Raw genomic sequence first — 21283 nt, forward strand, 5'->3', positions numbered from 1 at the left:
ATTTGAATTTAGTTAGTCAAATAGAAAAAATTATATTTAAGACGGTAAAAATTTGTTGGATAAAATTACTCATTTTATCCACTTTTATTTGTTATGTTACGCTCTTTGAAAGTTATTTTAATGTTAGTCAAAAAATGCATCTTAAAATGTTAAGTCAAAATTTTTGTAGTTTAACTTTAAAAATAAAAATTATGACAAATAATATTGGATGACGACAAACAATACGGGATGAAGGGAGTATTAAAATTTTTCGAAATAGACAGTGGACTGCAGTACTGGTTTGGAGTTTGTTCAATTTCTTCCTAACTGTCCAGTCTCCATTGTTAACTATGCTAACTCGAATAACTCGTACCGGGATTCATGCTAATGGAGTCAAGAATCCACTCGTTTTCTCCATCGACAACTTCAGATTTGTCCTTCACTGCTCCACCAGTGCTGCACCAACTCATTACTTGGTGGACCTTCTTGTTGATTCTCTTGGGTTTTCAAAAGAAGAAGCAGTTACAACAAGCAGCAAGGTAATCCGTTTGAAACCCTCAAAAAACCCACAATTTGTAGTCGATTTCTTTCAAAAAAATGATTTTGATAATACCCAAATCAAGAACATTGTCTCCAAATCCCCTAAAGTACTATTCTCTAATGTAGACAAAACCCTTAAACCAAAACTCGAGATTTTACAAGAAATTGGCCTTTCTGGGACTGACTTATATAAGTTTATAATTGAGAATGATTTGTTTTTCAGCAAAGGTTTGGATACTTTTATTAGACCTTCCCTTGATTATCTTAGAAATTTATTGGGTAGTGATGAAAATGTTGTTAAGATCATAAAAAAGAGTTCTTGGTTACTTAGATGTCATGTTACCAAGACAATAGCACCTAATGTGTTGTTGTTACATGATATTGGGCTTTCAGATGAGAAAATTAGGAAGTTTATATTGCAGAACCCAAAGCGTATAACGCGGAATCTTGGATGTCTTAAGGATGTTATTCATAGAGTGGAGAAAGACCTTGGAATCCCTCGTGAATCACGTACATTCTTCAATGGAATTGCTGCCATTGTTACTTTCCGTCAGTCAACTTTGGCAAAGAAGATTGATGTTTATAAAAGTTTTGGTTGGTCTGATGAACATATAAGAACCATGACCAGAAATTATCCTTCCTGTTTGAGTTCCTCAGAGGTAAGAATCTGTAAACAGTTGACTTTTCTCATGAATGAAGTTGGCTGCACGTCAGAGTATTTAGCATCTCATTCTCGTCTGCTTACGCATAGTTTAGAGAAGAGAGTGATTCCAAGATATAGGGTCCTGAAAATTTTAAATGAAAAACATCTCAAAAAAGGTGTGGGTTTATTCACTGCTGTTAGCATGACGCCATCAAAGTTTATGGAAGTACTTTTGCTGCCTTACAAGGATAGAATACCCATTGCATATGAAGCATACATGAAAAGTGTCGGATGAAATAGATTATATCAGTTTCCACTTGTTGAGGTAAACAATTTCTTTATGGCTGTTATCTAGTATTCTTATTCTGTTTTTGTTATTGCTGTAATTTTATTTTCTTGGTTCCTTTTTAAAATTAGGGACTATGTCTGTTTGACTTGATGCTGTATTGCCATTATCTGATAGTGCAATCCGAAATGAAAACGTATTCTTTGTTGAAGCCATTGGTAAGTAAGGTAGGCTACCATCTACCCATATTGACAAAAAGCCTGAACTAGTAGAATTCATTGAGGTGTGTTTCAATCTGGCTTTACTCAAAAGGATCTTTACTTCCTCTTCCTTTCTAGCCTCCTGTTTTTTTGTTTGTTTTTTTTCATTTATATTCGAGACTCGAGAAAAATCACCAAGGACCAATGACGCATAGCTTGGAACTCAGTTGATAACGGATATTTTTATGAGTTTGATGTGTTGCTTTTGAAAATGCCTGATAGTATGAATCGAGTCGGGAAATTTCACCCATTAAGTAAAGATCCTTGTGTTGCTTTTGAAAAGGCATGATAGTATGAATGTCATTTTACTTTTTGCTGTTGATATATCGTATTGTTGCTTTTCAAATTATGTGAAGCATAAAAAGGACAATTTGGTGCACTAAGCAACTACTATGCTTAGTTTCGGGGACTCTTTTTGATTCGCACCCGTCTCGGATTCTCCGAAAATACACTACTTTTTGCGAAATTGTCGCACCCGTTAGCGTTTCTGAAGAGTCCCGGCAACATAGCTACTACATGTGGGGTTGGGCGAAGGGCCAAACCATAGGTTTCTATTGTCCACAACCTTATCCGACATTTCTACAAGAGGTTGTTTCAAATCCTGAATCCATAACCTTCAAACAAGATTTTTCTTTTTATCTTTTTTTTTTTTTTAATTTTAATTTTAATTTTAGTTGGTATTGCTGATTGTTGATTCTGTATAGATAATTGTGGCATGTTGTAGTTAAAAGTTAAGGTTGTTTTACACCTTTCTTTTTGGCATAATCAGATAAAACTAGAGATGCTAAGGAATCCCATAAGATTCATTTGTGATGAAAGATGCTACAACAAAAAAAAAAAAAAAATTCAGTGTAATTCTACAATTGGGGTCTAGAGAGATTAGCATATACGCAGACCTTAGCCCTATCCTTTGTGAGGTTGAGAGGTTGTATCTGCTAGACTCAAAATAGAAGTTCCTGAAGAGGGTATCAAGAAAATATGACAACAAAATAGCGAGATGACAAAGTGAATGAAGCAACAAATAGTAATATATATTGAAGAACCAGATACTATGCTACGGCTAAGTAGCCCCTGAGCATTCCTACATAAAGTGCGATAACACTCGGGTACTTACTAGCCTTCTATTCTAATCCTCGACCTCCAGATCTTCCTATCTAGAGTCATGTACTTAGTAAGCTAAAGTTGTGTCATGTTCTATCCGGTGTTATCAAAGGCGCGCTTTAAGCACGCTTAAGCCCTGAAGCGAGGGTCAAAACGTGTTGAGCGCTTCGCCTCGCTTTATGTGCGCTTCAGTGTCGTCATAAAGGTGTCGTCATAAAGGTGGCAAGCTTTTCCTTGCCAATGAGCCTTTATTAAGAAGTGAAACTAAATAATTGATATTTCGCTTAACCATAAACTTTTTTCAATTTCTTTGGTCATATATTTGTCATTCATGTTATTAGTATTAGTCTTGGACTAAACATATATATTATTTGTATTCTTTTCTCCTTTTGCGCCTTTTTTAATTAAAGCCCACACTTTATTCGGGGTTTGCGCTTAAAGCCCCATGGACATTGGAATTTTTTTGCGTTTTTCGCCTTTTATAACACTACTTCTATCTTATCACCTCTGCTGGTTCTTTTTTGGCCCATCTCTACCTATCCTAACTCTCTATTATGTCCACTCTCTCACACCTCCTTACTGGCACATCCGTGCCCCTCCTCTTTGCATGCCCATACGATCTCAGTTTGACTTTCTCAATTTGTCCACCACAAAGGCCATTCCGACTTTGACCCATATAACTTCGTTTTTAATCATATCTCTTAGTATGTTCACACATCCATTTGAGCATTCTCATATCCACTACCTTCATCTACTGAACGTTTGTGTTCTTGACTGAAAAATACTCTTCTGCATGCAAAAATGTTGGTCTAACCACCACTTTGTAGAACTTATCTTTAAGCCTTGACGGCATTTTCTTATCATCCGCTCCAATATGTTCGAATTTCGTCAATCTCCCCGTCTCCTTGGATTGTTGACCCAAGCTACTTGAAACTTCCTCTCTTGGGTATGACTTGTGCATTGATCTACACTTCCACCTCCCCCTTATGCGCTATATCACTAAACTTGCACTCCAAGTAATTTGTTTTAGTCTTGCTAAACCTGAAGCCTTTAGATTCTAGGACTTGTCTCCAAACTTTCAGCCTATCGTGAACTTTCACAACTCATCTGATGAAACATGCTACTTAAAAGAAGTATAGTGAGAAAAGGATGTCAGTTGTGCTATGCATAGTTGTGGTATAAAAATCAGTGCGTAAATAATGCAGGTTCTTCTATTACGTGATAAATGCAAATGACGTCGGGATGCAGAAGTCCCTATGCTTCTTTTTGTTTTCTAATAAGCAGCATGCAGTTTGAAAATAAGACGCGTCTTTCTTGCTTATGTATTTATATTTCATTATCTCAGGACAAAGTATTAACTAGTAATACTCTTCTGATCCTAAAATATGTTTCCCCGTTTCTTATCCGTTTAGGTTAGGAAGCGTCAGCTAAGTTCATTAAGTCATGTTAATCTCTTATAGGGATCCAGCTAGGGCGTTCACACCAAGGCTCATATTGAAGAGACGGTATTGAAAGCCATGGGAGGTTCCAATTGAAGACCAAGATCCTTTCTGGAGATGTGTAGGTACCAAGATGGACTGAAATTGGAACTCGTTGGACCAAATTTAATAATGATTGTGACTGCTCAAGTATGTTGATCGCCCAGACATGCACAGTTGGCCAGATTTTTTATGTTGCTCAATATAAGACACAATTCATATATCCTCATGCGCTTGCATATGGTCTTGGCATAGGAACGATTTGAGCTCATAGCATCGGGATAAATGCAACCTTGTTGTTCTTGTTCAACACCTATGGTTGCGGCTGAAGTAGAGCCAAACTCGTGTTAATCATTCTAACCTGATGTAGTTTGATAAATCTAGTAGGTTTCGTCTTATTTCACTTTGAATGGATTGCTTGAAAATAAATTGTTTACCATATTGGAGACCTTGTATAAGTTTCTTGTTTATCCAGCCTTATTCCACTCCCCACATATCAGTTTTACTATCATTTGAACTGCAGGTAGATCAATTCTGTAACAAGAAAATAGCATCCAGAAAGATAAAATTGGCCTATGCTATGCATTGGTATTTTACTCATCGAGATGCACACAAGTTAGCTCGTAAATGGATTAAAATTTGCTGCTAATTTTACATTGAGACTTTACCTTCTAGGAAAAAGAAAGCAGATCTAATCAGACTAGTTCCCCTTCACTCCTAACTTTCACTAGTAGTAGTACTAGTTGGCAGCTTGTAGCTCAAGTTTTTTTCTAATTGGAATTTCTTTACGTCTTTTAAGTTGTTAATTCTTATAATTTATAATAGTAGTAGTACTACCTCGACCATTTAAACGAGAGAAATAAATAATAACAATAACAAAATAGTGTGATAATTGAAAACACAATATATCACACACAGACAAAACTACAAAAGTATGAATATTGTTACGACATGCATTAACAAGCCTAAATCTACGTCCAATGAATAAATTGAAATATAAAAAATAGTAATAAATAGTTTTTAGTTTTATTTTATAGGAAAATCACAAAAATAAAATCTTTTTCTATCATCATCAACAATTGGGCCAAACCCGACCCAAATTCATCATCTTCTAGAGTTGTATTTCTCTTCTTTTTTTTATAACAGTTGTAAAATTGAGAAGATATACCTAATTTTAATCCCAAAAAATAATACTCGTTGAAAGTTGAAATCCAATAATGCTTAGAGCTTAAGGAAACTGCTTGTTGTCATCGACATTGAAAGCTTTGTCCGCGTTCCATTTGGCTTTATATGCATAGCGGAGCAGGTTCACTTTTCTGTGCTTTCATCGGAAACAAATATTTTATTTACTACTTCTTCATCAGTTTTGATCTTTGATCTCTTTTTCTTTTCTTTTTTTGAAAAATAAAAAAGGTATTCTTTGCTTTAATCTGAAATACTTTTGTGGTTTTAGGTAAGTGATAATTCATAAGGTTTTGTTGCAAGAATTTTAAAGGGTATACGGATATTGAAGATCTGAATCAAGTCTATAATGGATTCTTTCTTCAGCAAAGGTTTCAAAGCTGCCAAATGGTAATCATCAGTTTCCCACTTTTTTGTCATATTTTAAAGGTTCTTGTCAGATTTTATGATTAGGGTCTTTTTAGTTGAGGGTTCTTATGATGCAGATTTGAAATTTTGTATTGTTGAAATCATGGGGTTTTGAGTTTTTCAATTTTTTTGAGAAAATTTGAGGGAAAAATCATGTCTTTTTTATATGGAAATTTGCTGATGGTGTCTATCAATTTGCAGTAAAACCATGTTGAAATTGACAATTCCTCGGATCAAACTACTGAGGAATCGTAGGGAGTTTCAGCTGAAGCAGATGAGGAAAGAAATAGCTAAGCTTCTAGAGACTGGTCAGGAAGCTACTGCCCGAATTCGGGTATAGGCTGAATCTTATTTTGCTTAAATTCATCGATTTATGCTGATATAATTTGTGCTAGGCTGTGTGTTCTTCCCATTTGAATACTGAAAGGTTATTATGTATTTTGATAGATGGTTTTACAGAGTAATGAGCTTGACTCTGATGTTTGCTTATTTAGGTAGAGCATATTATAAGAGAAGAGAAAATGATGGCAGCGCAGGAGATTGTTGAGCTATTCTGTGAGCTTATATCGGTTCGTCTTCCAATTATTGAAGCACAAAGGTAATGAGTTATGTCTGTTGTGTTAATGTTCTTGATATTCTATATGGTGTGAATATTTACAGTATCGTAACATGGTTCTTCAGTTTATAGATGAGCAACTGAATATGCTTTTAGTTGCTCTTAGGATAAAGAATGTATGGGGCGAATGGCAAAGAATATAAAAGGGTTCCTTTATGATGCATTAGATGATCACCTATGATATCTTGGCGAAGTGCCTAAAGAACAGCATTTTTGGTTTTCGTGGTTATTTGATTTTCTTGACACCGTTAGCAGATGTAAATCCCAGCTGTAAGGTTGGCCTACTTGTAGTATTGCCTTTTAGCTTATTTTTCTTCTTCCATCTTCATAAGTAAAGTATATTGTCATCTTGTGTAGTTATGCTGGTCATGTGTATCTTTATAGCTGTATTGTGCTCTACAACAATAGCTCCATTTAACTTTACTCTAGCTGCAAAAAGTCAATAAACTGGGTTACACCTGATATAGACTAGGATAGTCAGCTGAATGAGGTTTAATGATTATAAAAGGCAGAAATGCTAGAGACCTCCCGATCTTGTAGCTTTTTATTTAGTGAATACCTAAACTATCACTCATATGAAATATCCTCGGAACTTGTTTTTCTAACCGTCGCATATGCTCTAAAACAATAGATCCATTTAACTTTACTCTAGCTGCAATAAGTCAATAAACTGGGTTACACCTGATATAGACTAGTATAGTCAGCTGAATGAGGTTTAATAATTATAAAAAAGCAGAAAGGCTAGAGACCTCCCGATCTTGTAGCTTTTTATTAGTGAACACCTAAACTATCACTCATATGAAATGTCCCCAGAACTTGTTTTTCTAACCGTCGCATACACCAGTTTAATAATAATAAAAAGGCAGAAATGCTAGAGACCCCCCGACCTTGTAGCTTTTTATTCAGTGAATACCTTAACTATCACTAATATGAAATACCCCCGGAACTTATTTTTTCAACCGTTATATACACCTACAACGTCCACCTGGCATAGAAACTGACAACAAGCTCGGCTAGGCGCGTGAGGGAGTAAATATTTTGCCGCATCATATTACTTCAATGGTGAGAAACATTAAAAATTCTTGTTTCTTTATTTTTTTCCTTTTTTGCACAGCATCTCTCTTAATTCTCTTCCTATTTATTCTCCCTAAACCCTTCTTCTCCATCACTTTCAATTTTCTGAAATTCCTATCTTTTCCATCATTTTCTTTCTTTGCCTATAATTTATCTCTCCTCCGTCTTTCTAAAGTTGCAATTAATGAATCCATGAATTATAATAGGATGCTTGTTTCTGCATGTGGGTGTCCTCCGTTTGTGAGAATTTCATGGTCATATGACTACTCCGGACGTTACTGGATTGAAACTGACCAAGGCTATTCGAGGAAAAACAAACAAAAATACATTTTAAGAATGGATAATCACTTACTTGATAAGAATTTCAGGCAAGGTCGGAGAAAAATCCACTCAAATAAAAAGCGTCACCCAAATGGACTGTACTTTTGTGGAGAAAACGTTCAAATAGAAGAGCCAGAAATGTTCAAAATCTACCCTCATCTCTGACTGTTAAACTTCTTAGTATTTGATTATTTAGAAAGTATTTGTGTGAAAGAGAAGATCGGGTAATTAGGGTTGATTTGTGTGAATTGGGGAATTATATAAAAAGCTTTTGAAAAAGGGTATATATTAGAGAGGGTGGGGGCATTATTTATTTATGTGGACATCCACATTTGTCATATTTTTACTGTGTCACGTGCGTGTATACATGATTGAGGGATCTAAACGTCGTAGGTGTACGCTACGGTTGAAAAAAAAATATTCCAGGGGTATTTAATACTTTAATACGAGTGATAGTTTAGGTGATCACTGATTAAAAAGCTACAAGTCAAAAGAGGGGGGGGGGGGTCTTTGGCATTTCTTTTCATAATAAAAGTAGTACTGTCTTCCTTGCTTGCCTCTGGCCTTTGCTGACTATGCTGCTGTTTTAACATTTAGTTCCATATCTCCTTCAATACCAAACTTTCAGATCTACTATACTCCACCCTAGACCTTAGCTGTTGTTTTGTGAGAATTATCTGCACAAGATATGAATACTTTTTCATGGAGCGGCTCTAGTTCAATTAATGAATCACAATCCTTTAATTTTCTTAATTTCATGTATTCTGAAAAGAAGTTACCAACTTTTAAATGTCTAGGTTGTAGGTCGATTAAATGGATGTATGTGCATGTATCTAAATCCGAGCAGAAGCATGTTTGATCCTTTTGCATAAAGTCAATTTAAGCCAAACAAAGATTAACTACTTTATTTTTCTGCTTATATGACCGTGAAGTATCTTGGGCATAGAATAAACAATACATTCTTGCTTGTGTTATGAGAGTGTGAAATCTTGAAATAATTTGAACATCGACATGAGACCATATATGTGGATCTCTAGTTCCAAGATGGACCCAAAGCGCTTCATCTTCGATATTTGTCTAAAAGCAAACTGATACTCTTGAACTTGACTGTCCAGCAATGTGGAGGTTTTCTTTCCAATTCTTTATATTCTAGACTTCCAGTTGAATTTTGTTGATAATTTTTCTTACTTGAATATTTGGAAAGAGCTGAACCCCCAAACTCTATAATGTCCAGGGAATGCCCTCTAGATCTGAAAGAAGCTATTTCAAGTGTTTGTTTTGCTGCACCAAGATGTGCAGATCTTCCGGAACTGCTGCAGGTTCAGCTGATGTTTGCTGGTAAATATGGGAAGGAATTCATTACTGCTGCTACAGAGCTCATGCCAGAATGCGGAGTCAATCGCCAGGTGACCTTTGTTCTCCTTTATGCCATAACTAAACCAGAAAGAGAAACTGTTTCTTGTTTCTTGTTTCTGATTTTACTCTTTCTTTTTTCTTGTCTCTGACAGTTGATAGAGTTGCTGTCTATTCGAGCTCCTGCTCCTGATGTGAAAATGAAGCTGCTAAAGGAAATTGCGGAGGAGCATCAGCTAGATTGGGATCCAAGTGCTTCTGAAACTGAGCTGTTGAAGTCACATGAGGACTTGCTGGTATATTTCAGTCTGTACTGGCTTTGATTTTGTCCTCTTTTCAATCATCATGATTTCTTTCCTTTGCTTTGCAGAATGGGCCCACACAATTTGTCAGTGGAGCTAAGGTGCCACTTCCCAAAGAAAGGTTTGATGAGGTGCAGCACTCTGCATCAGATCAAGTCTTCGATAAACAAACGGAATCTGAGGCTGATTTTGACTTAGATTTTCCAGAAGTCCCTAAGCAGCCACTACGACCTAGCACTGGTGGAGTTTCAGCCCCTGAAATGCTGCCTTTCCCAGCATCTGCACTATCTGACTCCGATGAGGAGGTAGGCAAGCCTTCTGAAGACGGTGAGCTCAAATCTCACAAACAAGATGTGGAGCGAGATGAACTTTTGCAAGAGAAGGTAGTTTCAAAAGATTTTGGATCAGCTGATAGTGTATCTGCACCGGAAGAAGAGAAACAGTTTTTGCCATTCATGGTTCCCCCGCCAAAATCATCTCCACTCCCCTCTACAGAAAGTACCACAATCCAAAGTACTCAGCCTCCCTCTGCTACAAAGACCAAAGTTGAGACTGATGTGGATTTGCAAGATGTATTGGCTGCTGCCCAAGCAGCTGCTGATTCAGCCGAACGTGCAGCAGCTGCTGCTCGCTCAGCAGCTAGCCTTGCTCAGGTTAGAATCAGTGAGCTTACCAGGAAAAGGAGTGAAGAGGTGCCTGTAAGTCCCAGTGAAAACCCCTTTTATTCTGAGAAACAAGAATCTCACATCCTAGAAAAGCCTAACTTAGACCTCCAACACCAATCATCAAACTCCGATGGTATCCCCAGCCCACTTCATGGCAGTCCATTGGAACATCAGGTGTCGAATATTCCTTCATATGATGATTCAACAGTAGGTGTTGAGTCTCCCATCTCCCATATTCATCATCCTGGTCAGGGTCTTCACCAACCACAGAGATTGCCTTCCATGGACGATGAGACATATTATTCTTATCCCAACCTGTTTAATGCAACAAATGGCTCTAATCCCAGTTCTCGTTCACAGTCGTTCAAAGATAATATCAGGTCTAGTCATGATAAGTGAAGTGTATTTCTCTACCCTTCTGCAGGCTCTGGTTTTTGTTGATTGTGAGTTTTGAGATTCTCCTGTTTATTCTTATTATCCCTTTGGTCTGTAGTACATTCAATGGATCGTTGTATGTTAATGAGTATGCAGTTCATGAATTTGCATGTAAGAAATTTTCTTTGGAGTAAAAAATAATGACAGAGAAGTTCAAAAGTATAAATAAGCAGACCTTGTACTCATATCAGAGCGTCTGCTCTAAATCTGAATCGTCAGAAAGAGCCCAAAACTTGTGCATGTAGTGGCAAAACAAACTCTGCAAGTGGCCTAATTGCTGAAATATCTGCCATTATCTTGTAGCAGGAGGGTATGATAATAACCGCAAGAGAATGTGAAGCACTATTCTTTGATTTTAAAATCCAAAATCTTGTAAATAACCTTGTCAAATTGATAGCATTTTCAATGTCACTGAAAACAAGAGTCTGCTTGACAGTAGTTTAACTGTGCTGGACAATTTTAAAACACTTAAACTACTAAGCCTATGTGCAACTTGTCGGGGCATGGATTTGGAATTTCCTGTCGGTACAAATTTGTATGCACTATGTAACAGACACACTTCATGGGCTTACAACTGGAGATTTTCATTAAATTTCACAAAGAAAAACTTTCACAAGGTCAACAAAAATAAAGAGTTCCTAATGATTTGATATTCTTTACTTGGAGCAGTACGAGGTCGGTCACCTTGGACCCGATAATTCAACTGCATGTAAATTCTCTGTCGAGTCAACAAGCCAATCAGAACCAGGATGTGGTGCAAGTTCCACTTCCTGCCGGAGAACTTCTACCTTCTGCCACTCATCCCATCTTTCAGCCAAACCATCACCTTCAAGCATTCTCACCACTTCCGACATCTTAGGCCGATCCATTGGGTTGCTTTGTGTACAAAGCAATGCTACCTGGATCAGTTGCTCCACCTCAGCCTCCACATATTTGTTCTGAAGATCAGGGTCAACCAGCATTTCCAGTTTCTTCTCTTTGAGGAGTCCTTTCACCTGAAACAAGAACCTCAACAAGTTTAGTCATAGACTTAAATATTCCTGCTAAAGGCACAAATACTTATTAGTCAGCTAGTGTTGTGATGTACAGATTAAAAAATGAACACATTATGGTACTCGTGTCATGTTCACATGTAAAGCAGGTATGACAACATACCCAGTCAAGCAACATGACATCGTCATCATTTGCCAGCCGAGCAAGATCAAAAGCACGTTGGCCGGTGATTAGCTCCAGAAGCATGATCCCATACCCAAAAACATCAGTCTTTTCTGAAGACTTCCCTGTGGAAAGGTATTCTGGAGCTATATGCCCGATTGTACCACGCACAGCAGTTGTAACATGTGTATCCTTGTAGTCCATAAGTTTAGCCAAACCAAAGTCTCCAACAACAGCCTCAAATTCTTCATCTAGCAATATATTTGCAGCCTTCACATCACGATGGATAATCTTAGGGTCACAATGATCATGCAAATACGATAATCCCCTGGCAGACCCCAAAGCAATACGTTTTCGCGTTGGCCAATCAAGTGGTGGTTCAGAAGGCGGTCGTTCTGATAAAATAAATTATGTTGTCAAGAGAATACAATACAAATTATACTTCTACCTTTTAAAAAGTTACAGGAAAATAACTAACAAGAATATGTTTTGTTATAAAGAGTAAGTTATGCCAAGATAGAATGTTAACCAGCGAAAGACATTCTTGCATTATGCAATAATACCCTCCAAATTAAAGGTGAGAACATTTATGGAGTGATAGATTTCAGAAAGTGTCACCTCTCAGGCATGATGCAACACTTCCATTCGCCATGTAGGGGTAGACAAGCAGTCTTTCAGTTGGTGTCATACAGAAACCACGCAATCGTAGAAGATTCCTATGCACTGCCATGCTAATCATCTCAACTTCTGTTTGAAATTGCAACTCCCCTCCAGGAGTACGCTCTTCCTTTAGCCGCTTAACAGCCACCAATGATCCATCTGCTAAGCGTCCTTTGTATACCTTACCAAATCCACCTCGACCCAGTATATTTTTATTGCTAAAACTGTCAGTTGCAACTTGTAGCTCTCGGAGGGAGAACCTTTTCAGTTGACCTAAGTGAACTTCAGGATCTTCTTCGGCTGCAATAAGTTTAAGCAAAGACGTTAATTATGGAGCCAAAAAATAAAACATGCAAGAGAAACCATAAACACGTGAGAGAGTAAGTAGGAGTTATGGACTTATGGTTGGGTATTTGAATACTGCTAACCTGGTACGTCAAAGAAATATTCTTGTGGCTTTCTACGGCGCCACCAGGCAAATGCAATGGCAGGAGCAGCAAATAGTAGAGCAGCACCAGCAGCTACACCTCCAGCAATTGCTCCAGTTGCACCATTTCCTCCTGAAGTTCCCATAAATTTGATTAATTTCCTTCATATGATCTAGACTATATTTAACACATAATTTTGGCCGGCCCTTCATTAATTAAATCACTTCAAAAAGAAATTAGTAGACAAATTTGTATCTATCATCAGATCTAATTTCCAGGACAGTTTTTACAAAGAAAAGAAAATCTTCACAAGTTCTGGCATAAATATGATTAATTTCATTCAGACACATGACTTCAAATACCACAGATAATAATTTACAAGGGGACCAAAGAAAAGATGTCCACAATGCTGAATTAAATTTGTATAAAGACCAGAATGCTTAGAGACTAAATGTAGTCTCGTGCATACCAGTTTCCCATCAGAACTAATGCCTGACTAGTTAAGATGGGTTTTCCTCTTCTGCCCCCTTTCTTGTCAGTACTTTAGCTTCTATAGCACAAATTCTCACTTACGTTGGATGGACAAACTAAAATCACTAACCGCAAAAAAGCAAAAAAAACAAAAGAAAAAAGAAAGGAGAACAATTTATCCACACCAATTTAGAGAACCACCTGGAGCAGAAATTGGTGGTGGTGGAACAAATGGAGGCGGAGGGGAGAATGGAGGAGATCCAGGGCAAGGGCGTCCAGTTACAGGCCCGCAAAGATCTAAATTATTCGCAAAACTGTAAACAAGAAAAATATATTAGCAAATAGTAGCATGCTAAAACCACCAGCCAGTTAGATGGTGCACCGCCTTAAATGAAATATACCTGATAGGCGTGAATAGAGAAAATGAACCATTATCTGGAACAGCACCTGAGAGACGGTTGTTTGACAGATCCCTACATACAGGTGAGACAAGAATTGAGCATAAGTAAATCTGTATATGCATTAGAAGGAAAAGGAAATGCATGAGAAGATATGGAAGACAGAAAGAATTATCTAAATCAAGTCACAAAATAATCAGTGTACTTACAACACTTGCAGTGATGAGATATTAGTCAGTGACATTGGGATGTTACCAGTCAAGCTATTATTGTTGAGCCGACTATCCTTGCAAGAAAACACAAAGGTTTACAGGAATGAGCTTCATCTTTGGTACAAGTAAATAATGGAGAATAAAACAGAAGAAAAGGCTACTAATTGAATCATCTTAATTTATTTATTATTTGACAAGGAGAATCATCTTAATAAATTATTAATATGTGGATGTAAAACATATTCAACTTCGAGCCAGAACCGGCACTTCAGCTGGAAATGAAGGCGTCAGTTCAGAACCACGATAAAGAGCCTCAAAACATCCCCCCCCCCCCCGATAAACAGACTTGAAACACCTTTTGGACTAAATCATGTTAGTCAACGTTGCAGTACTGCAATAGTTCTATAGTAAGTCCCAAGATGCAGTTAATGAGGTTTCATGCTGAGTCTGCATGATAGAACAATTTGGCACACTTCTTAGACAGTCAAGCCAAAAGAAAGAAGTTTGTGGAGCATTAAGCAAGAGAAACTTCAGCAGTGAAAAATGCAAGATGAAGCATGGGATTCTAAACTTCTTCTCTCTTCTAGAAAAGGATCCCAACACCCATTACTAAACTCTGATTAATTTTACAATATCAGTATCAGACAAAGCATAGGCTTCTATTCTTTTCCTTTATACAAGGATTAGAACAAAGGGAGAAAATTAAAAGACTTATGTAAGATCGGTTTTATGAATGATATCAGACCCATGAAGTCCTCAAATACCTTCTACCATCAAAACTTAAGAGTGAAACATAATACTAATAGAGGTCATCTTATGTGAAACCTAGAAAAGAATTCAGGCTTCCTTTCCTTTCTCAACATGCCAGTAAGAGTAGGTCCATCTTGGTTGATGAAATATACATTTGGCATCACAATATCCACATAAATCTAATATAGAACAAAAATACATACAGGAATCTCAATTTCGACAGCTTGCCCAAGGAATCTGGGATGGGACCGACGAAGTTGTTCAAGTAGAGATCCAAGCTGACCAGATTAGTCAAATTCCCAAGATCACTCGGTATCAGACCACTTATATTATTACTGTAAAGCTCCCTGTGACAAGAAAACCAGAGAATGAGTCAATTCCACATATCATACCAATGACATCCCTAGGATAATGGGACAACCAAGATAATGAAGGAGAATTCTCACATCCATCAATACTGGCATCAAGCGACAATTAAAAGTCAACAAATGAGAAAGGTCTAGGAGTTCCAAGATAGCAATTATAACTAGTTACCGATGTCTATTTCATGGAGGTATTTTCTTATATTTGGTTACAAGCACTTTTCTATATAAAAACCTGTCGTCCCATGTGCTGCAAAGAATCAGCTCGTCAAACATTTTATACAATCTATATAACTCATCAATAAAAATTTAACGTCTGTCATTATGTTAATTTCGAACTTCATCTAAACAGTGTGTATGCCCGGTGATTGTTAAATTCCATCAGCACTCTTGATGTTCTTTCTTTTTTTTTTTTGACAAAGATAATGTTATACTTTTGATGTTCTTTTTATATTGTTTCATTCTTGATGTGATTGTCACTTGCATACACTAGGAAAATACTTAGCACGCGTACTACACAAGCCTCAAGCAAATCTAGGCATCCATAGGAATATATTAATGTGTGAGCAGGATGAAGCAGTCACTAGGTAATAATTATACCCATCATTATAACATTGTCTGATGCATGGTTATACATCATGTAATGCCCTGCTTCACCAGGTGCACATGCACATACTGTCTCTGTGAACTTCCATACAGTTGCAGCTTCAAAAGAGCATGGGTTACAATAAGAACAATGAAATTTGAGATGTAATTTAAGTGAACGGTATATTGAACTCCAAACTAAGCTTAACACTTGTACAAAATCTATGCTTAATTGAATCATGATTCGAACTCTTGGTGAAAACCAGAATAGCATCTGTTATATGACCAGAAAACTTCAGATCTTCTCCTCCAAGACATCAACCTACCCTCATGCCATATTTCCTCTTTTTAAGTCTAGATTTTGCTTTACTTTTACAATGGACTTGTTTCTCTTGTTTGTTTTATCCTATTCCATCATCCTAAATCGTGATTAGAGTCTACATGGAACAAGGAAAGAGGGAATAAAGGATTTGATATGAGTTGAAGTTTGTCATTCCAAATTAAGAGTGCTTAGGGTACTGGCATTAGTAATAATATTTAGAATAATACTCTGTTTAAGAGTTCATAAAAAAGTTAACGATTACTCTGCTTATCTTTATATAAGGGAGTGTATGACAAAAATTTAAGTTCAACTACAATGTTTTCACAAGCAATTACAGACACTACTTTGCCACATAAGTTACTTCATTGCTAGTCTCATCCAAGTATCTGAGTTACTTAATTTACTAGTATGTAATGTGAAACAAATATTTAAATCTTTTTTTATGAAGTACACATTCAAATTTGTGTTGTTCAGGGAACACATCAACAACTATGCCATCGACTACAACATCAAGTGAAACAAGAGATGGAGAGGAGAAAGTGTTCTCTGCTCATTTTTGCCACTTACAACAGCTTTGTTTTTATGCAAAAGTTAATATGCAAGCCACCTACATTATTTTCATGCAGCGAATTCTAGAGGTAATATGAAAATCTTCAACAGCTGGAAAAACCAATACACTCAATGCCAGTTTTCCAACTCTAAATTTGTAAAATAATTCCAAACATAGTTCATGAAGTGAGACTTACAAGTACTGCAAATTCTTCAAAAGGCCAAGCTGTGGAACTAACAAACCAGATAAAGCTGCATTTCCTAAATCACTGGAAAGGTTGATCATATAACAAGTGTTATGGGAGCACAAACTGCAATTAGATTGCTCACCACCACAAGAGAGTGGAATTGCAAATCCATTCAAATGGAGGTAGACCAGAAAACAGATTCTTACACTCTTATAACACTGTTGTCATTGTTGCAGGTAACGTGAAACCATGTGCAAGGATTAACAAGGGTTGGGTCCCAGCTCTGTAGCACATTGTTAGGATCTTGTAAATTGACGCGTAGACTGTGCAATGCATCACCTGTTCGTGTATTCATTTAGGAAAACATAGACAATTTTCAACCACCTAAATGCGCATAAAAATTTAATCTATTGACTGAACAAAACAGTTTATCAAGATTTTGGCAAACAACCAAATTAAATCACATCAAATTACTCAAGCTTGTATAGGAAACATAATGCACTAAGGTTGAATGGCAATGATAACTAAAAACTTTCACATTTAACTGACATTAAAACTAAACTGCTTGTCACTGTAACAGTGCAGGGAACTCATTGTACATCTTGCTTACCCTTTTGGGAAAATTCAACAACTCACACATTAGTCAAATTCAAAATCCAATTTTGCACATACCAATTTCACTTTTAGCATATATTTTATTTCTAGTACGAAAAGTTTCGACATTTGAAACTCATCTCACAAAATAGAACATCAAATATAGACCTAAAATTAACTAAATGAGGATGATGGGCCCACAAACCTTCCATATTAGCATAAATGAGCTTAAGATGATATACAACCAAGATTAGCCATACCACCAGTGATACCACCACAGTATCCTTCTCCATCACCTTCACCATCAAAATACTGTTTTTTTTTTAGAAATCAAGCAGCCAGCTGACTAACAATCTCGTAGATCCAAGTAAAGCAAACTCAAAAAACCCAGCATTTACCCAAAAATTCAAGAAAACCCTACCCTTCATTACCATGAACCAAGATAAACACCCCCACAAAGCTCAAAACCCAAGAATCGATCTCATCTCATAACCCAACAAAAAAAGATCAAATTTTTACACTTATTTTCCAAGATTTTGCTACCCCTTTTACTCTTCACAGAACAACCCTTTTTTGTATTTCTCAGTTCAGTTTAACTCTTCTCCTTCTTCTGATGAACCCCTTTTCTTTTTCTTTTTTTTTTATCTGCTGCAACTTTTCACATTTTTGTACTGCTTCTCTTTCTCTCTCTACTGAATTGTGTGTGCGCAGAGAGAGAAAAAAAAAAGTAAGTGAGAGAAATTATTATCTTCTCTTTTTGGGCGTGTTAAGCTGCCCGAACGGTGCTTTGCCCGTCTGCCCGTAACCTTAAAACTCTAAAACGGCTTCGCGCTATCTTTGACTCCTGTCAACTTTTGACACTTTTTTCAAATTTTATTAAAAAGTAATTTATATCTTCTTGCTTTTTTTTATAAATGGCAAAATACATTAATATCAACTACCCTTAACCAAAACTTAGTAATAATAATAATAATAATATAAATAGTTCTATTTTACATGTGACATTTTAAGATAATCAATAAAATATATCAATTATTTTGAATTAAGAATGTTGCTTTTGATAGATCTCGATGAAAATAAAAAATAAAAAATAACTTATATTAGAAAAATAAATAATATTTATATTTCAATTAATTTTAATATATATAATTTAATTAGCGGACTTAAAAATATGATAAATTATCTATAGAATAGGTCGAGCACAAAATATAAAATATGAATTAAAAATATCTAATAGCTAAAAAGTATTTTAGCATGTATTGAGTTGATCATCTAAAGTAAATTATAATTAAATATCTATATGAAATTTATCATAAGAAATTATCGATGTAATCAACATTCTCCTTAATATCCACTAGCATGTGTTAGTAAAGAATGCATAAACTTATCTTTAGTGTTCAAGTTTTTTTTTTTTTTATAACCTTTGTTTTTAAAAAAATAAAATAATTTAATCTTCTTCGTTTTTAATGTATATAAAGTATAATTTAACATGATACAAAACTTAAAAACAAACTTTAAGACTTCATAATCTTAAACATGGTTATAAATTTGTGTAGTAATTTTATAATACTTTTGCATATTTTTCTCTAATCACATTTTAGGATTCATATTTTTTTTGTGTGTGTATTTTTATAAAAGGGATTTATATTAATATATAGAGTATAATTTATTAGGACACTAAATTTAAAAACAAATTTTAAGACTTTATAATCTTAAACATGGGTATAAAATTGTGCTGTAATTATAAAAAACTTACATATTTTTCTACAATCACATAATTATTCTCTTTGATGGATTCATATTTTTCTTATTTATTTATTTTGTGTGTGTGTTTTCAAATGAACTCGTGACTAAATTAAAGTGTATCTATAGACAATCATTTTTCGAATCATATATATTCGATATTTGATTAAGTCAAATATAATATATACAGTAAAATTAAGAAATAATTATCCTAAACAAACTGTAACCATAATTATTTAAAGTGATTTCTTTACTTTCAAATTATATTTATTCAAAATTATTTTTAAAAATATTTTTAATATGAGTTAGGAATCAATAGAAAACAAACAGAACGCATCTTAAATCATCTCATAAGAGTGATTCACCAATGTTATCACCAATAACAGGATTTTGTTCACGCTTTCTACTTTTATCAGAAAGTAATAAAATTTATACATAATAATCTCTTTAGATTCAGATTTTACACGTGAAATTATATTTAATTTAGTGTAGTTGTGATTTATAAATATTGGAAATTGTTTACACGTTAACATGAGCATTATAAAGAACTTTTCCTTTTGAATCCATTTTTTTTATTATTATTTTGCTTTGACATCATTATCTATAACTTGAAAACAAACTTCCTCTTTTAATGCATGCTACATATAATCCTTAATGCACAATTTCTTGTAAATTACCTCTTTTGTTTTGTATACAAAGTGGGTTGCTGAAAAAGTGCAAATTCAGAAATTTTTTAAACACTAAAGTTACATTAATTTTGACCAAAAAAAATGAAAATAAAGTAAGGTTGCACGTGTGGGTATTAGTAGTTAATTTTAAATAATTTTAAGTGGGCTAATTACAATTTCTTTTTTAAAATACAACAAAGATTATCTTTAGCAATTAAATTAACTCTTGTGTACCTTAGCCCCAACACGAAAAAAATATATATATATATTTCCCCAAATATAAAAATGTTGCTACTTAGTTGGAAAGTGACCTTTATTAATTTGTTGAGAAAAAGAAAGATATTTGGTTTGTGGGGAATTTACATCAAATATCCAAAAATGAAATCATGGGAAAGTGACAGGACAGTGTGAGCGACCCCTAATATTTGTAGGTCCATAGTTTTTTTTGTTTTCTTTTTGATTTTTTTGATCGGGTTCGATATTCATATTAAAATTTGATTAATTTAAATTTTTTATTATATAATTTTTTTTTATATTTAAAACTTAAATTTAAATCTATGATTAAGAAAAAAACAGTCTGAACTATTGTTTCACGTCCTTAAGTAGTTGTTTTTATTTTCAATTAAATTTGATAGTCCAAACCTAGTCAATATTCCGTTTTGAGAACAATTACGGAAAGGGACAATTTTTGTTAATTAATTTTTTTTCATTTTTGGCCCAAATAGAAGACAACATATTATTGTATTAGTCCCACATTCTTTTATTTTGTATAGGGACATTATTGTATTTATGCTATTTGATTATTTATTTATATTTTTATTTTTTTTGTTTATCTTGGTTTTGGCATTTTGATTTGTCTTTTTGTCTTTTGGATGATTTTTTTCGTGATTTATGACTAGTGAAACATAATCAACATCATGGCTTTTTTCTAAGTTTCTCTTTTTGAAATTGGAGTTGGTTAAGGTCAATGACCACAAGGCAATGGAATGGACCTCTTTTTTGCAATTTTATCTTTATAGTAAATAATAAAATAAAATTCTAAAGTAGCTTTTACTATGTTTTTTACTTTGAAATTATTGTATAAAGTGTATTTACGATGTCTTCTATGGAGCCATTGCTATTGATAGCTATTAATAGTTCATCTACATATACAGAAATGATCACATAACATTTATTGAAATGATCACACAACATTTGAATTAACATTTTTCTATAAAAGAAATATCCTTCGGAAGAAATAATCATCTGAAATTTTAAAATCTTACAAGTCATTTTTCGAAAACTCCAAATATAATAATTCTTCTTAATTGGTAGCACAATTTGGGACAACTTAGTCATTCAAATTCTTTTACACTTTTTTCATTCATTCATTATTCAATTTTTATTTCAAATAGATTTTTCTAGCAAAGTATTTAACCAATTAATTATATAGAATGTATAAGAATGATTCTATATTTTTCCACCGAGAAAAAGATAAATAATTCTTCTTTTCAGTTCCATTACTATCCAAAAAGTAGGGGGATTACTCAGGTAAAAGTTAGATTTGAGAATTGAG

The 21283-nt window shown here is 34.8% G+C and overlaps 3 protein-coding genes across 6 annotated transcripts; 2 read left to right on the forward strand and 1 right to left on the reverse strand.

Annotated features, from left to right (window-relative positions):
* The first annotated feature begins 235 nt into the window (after window positions 1-235).
* Window positions 236-4779, forward strand: LOC101268097 (transcription termination factor MTERF6, chloroplastic/mitochondrial). 3 transcript variants are annotated; one of them, XR_011220865.1, is made up of 3 exons: window positions 254-1487; window positions 1580-1675; window positions 4270-4407. XR_011220865.1 is itself a non-coding variant. In XM_069297319.1 (2 exons), exon 1 carries the CDS (start codon window positions 330-332, stop codon window positions 1455-1457), a length of 1128 nt encoding a protein of 375 aa, XP_069153420.1. In that variant the 5' UTR covers window positions 236-329; the 3' UTR covers window positions 1458-1487; window positions 4270-4779. The 3 variants fall into 3 exon arrangements, 2 of the variants coding, with proteins under 2 accessions (XP_069153420.1, XP_069153421.1); XM_069297319.1 differs by lacking the exon at window positions 1580-1675 and having other exon boundaries at window positions 236-1487; window positions 4270-4779; XM_069297320.1 differs by lacking the exon at window positions 1580-1675 and having other exon boundaries at window positions 4222-4779.
* A 330-nt stretch (window positions 4780-5109) lies between these two features.
* Window positions 5110-10747, forward strand: LOC101268389 (uncharacterized). 2 transcript variants are annotated; one of them, XM_004237826.5, is made up of 7 exons: window positions 5110-5593; window positions 5741-5859; window positions 6079-6211; window positions 6372-6475; window positions 9123-9294; window positions 9397-9537; window positions 9612-10747. In XM_004237826.5, exons 2-7 carry the CDS (start codon window positions 5819-5821, stop codon window positions 10605-10607), a joined length of 1587 nt encoding a protein of 528 aa, XP_004237874.1. In that variant the 5' UTR covers window positions 5110-5593; window positions 5741-5818; the 3' UTR covers window positions 10608-10747. The 2 variants fall into 2 exon arrangements, with proteins under 2 accessions (XP_004237874.1, XP_069153419.1); XM_069297318.1 differs by lacking the exon at window positions 5110-5593 and having other exon boundaries at window positions 5604-5859.
* A 576-nt stretch (window positions 10748-11323) lies between these two features.
* SERK1 (somatic embryogenesis receptor kinase 1) lies at window positions 11324-17622 on the reverse strand. Its single transcript, NM_001246937.1, is given in 11 exon segments — window positions 11324-11638; window positions 11799-12193; window positions 12417-12758; window positions 12887-13018; window positions 13559-13671; window positions 13759-13830; window positions 13965-14036; window positions 14921-15064; window positions 16733-16804; window positions 16930-17062; window positions 17523-17622. Coding segments are annotated over 11 exon segments (1890 nt in total).
* Window positions 17623-21283: the final 3661 nt, after the last annotated feature.

This window comes from Solanum lycopersicum, chromosome 4, assembly GCF_036512215.1.
Source record: "Solanum lycopersicum chromosome 4, SLM_r2.1".
NCBI classification, from domain to species: Eukaryota; Viridiplantae; Streptophyta; class Magnoliopsida; order Solanales; family Solanaceae; genus Solanum; species Solanum lycopersicum.

Excerpts from the sequence above, each read along its gene's own strand:
- LOC101268097 (XM_069297319.1), top strand. The coding sequence starts at position 330 with ATGCTAACTCGAATAACTCGTACCGGGATTCATGCTAATGGAGTCAAG.
- LOC101268389 (XM_004237826.5), top strand. The coding sequence starts at position 5,819 with ATGGATTCTTTCTTCAGCAAAGGTTTCAAAGCTGCCAAATG. Across the intron at positions 5,860-6,078 it reads GGTTTCAAAGCTGCCAAATG|TAAAACCATGTTGAAATTGA; the intron begins GTAATCATCAGT and ends ATCAATTTGCAG. Across the intron at positions 6,212-6,371 it reads AAGCTACTGCCCGAATTCGG|GTAGAGCATATTATAAGAGA; the intron begins GTATAGGCTGAA and ends TTGCTTATTTAG.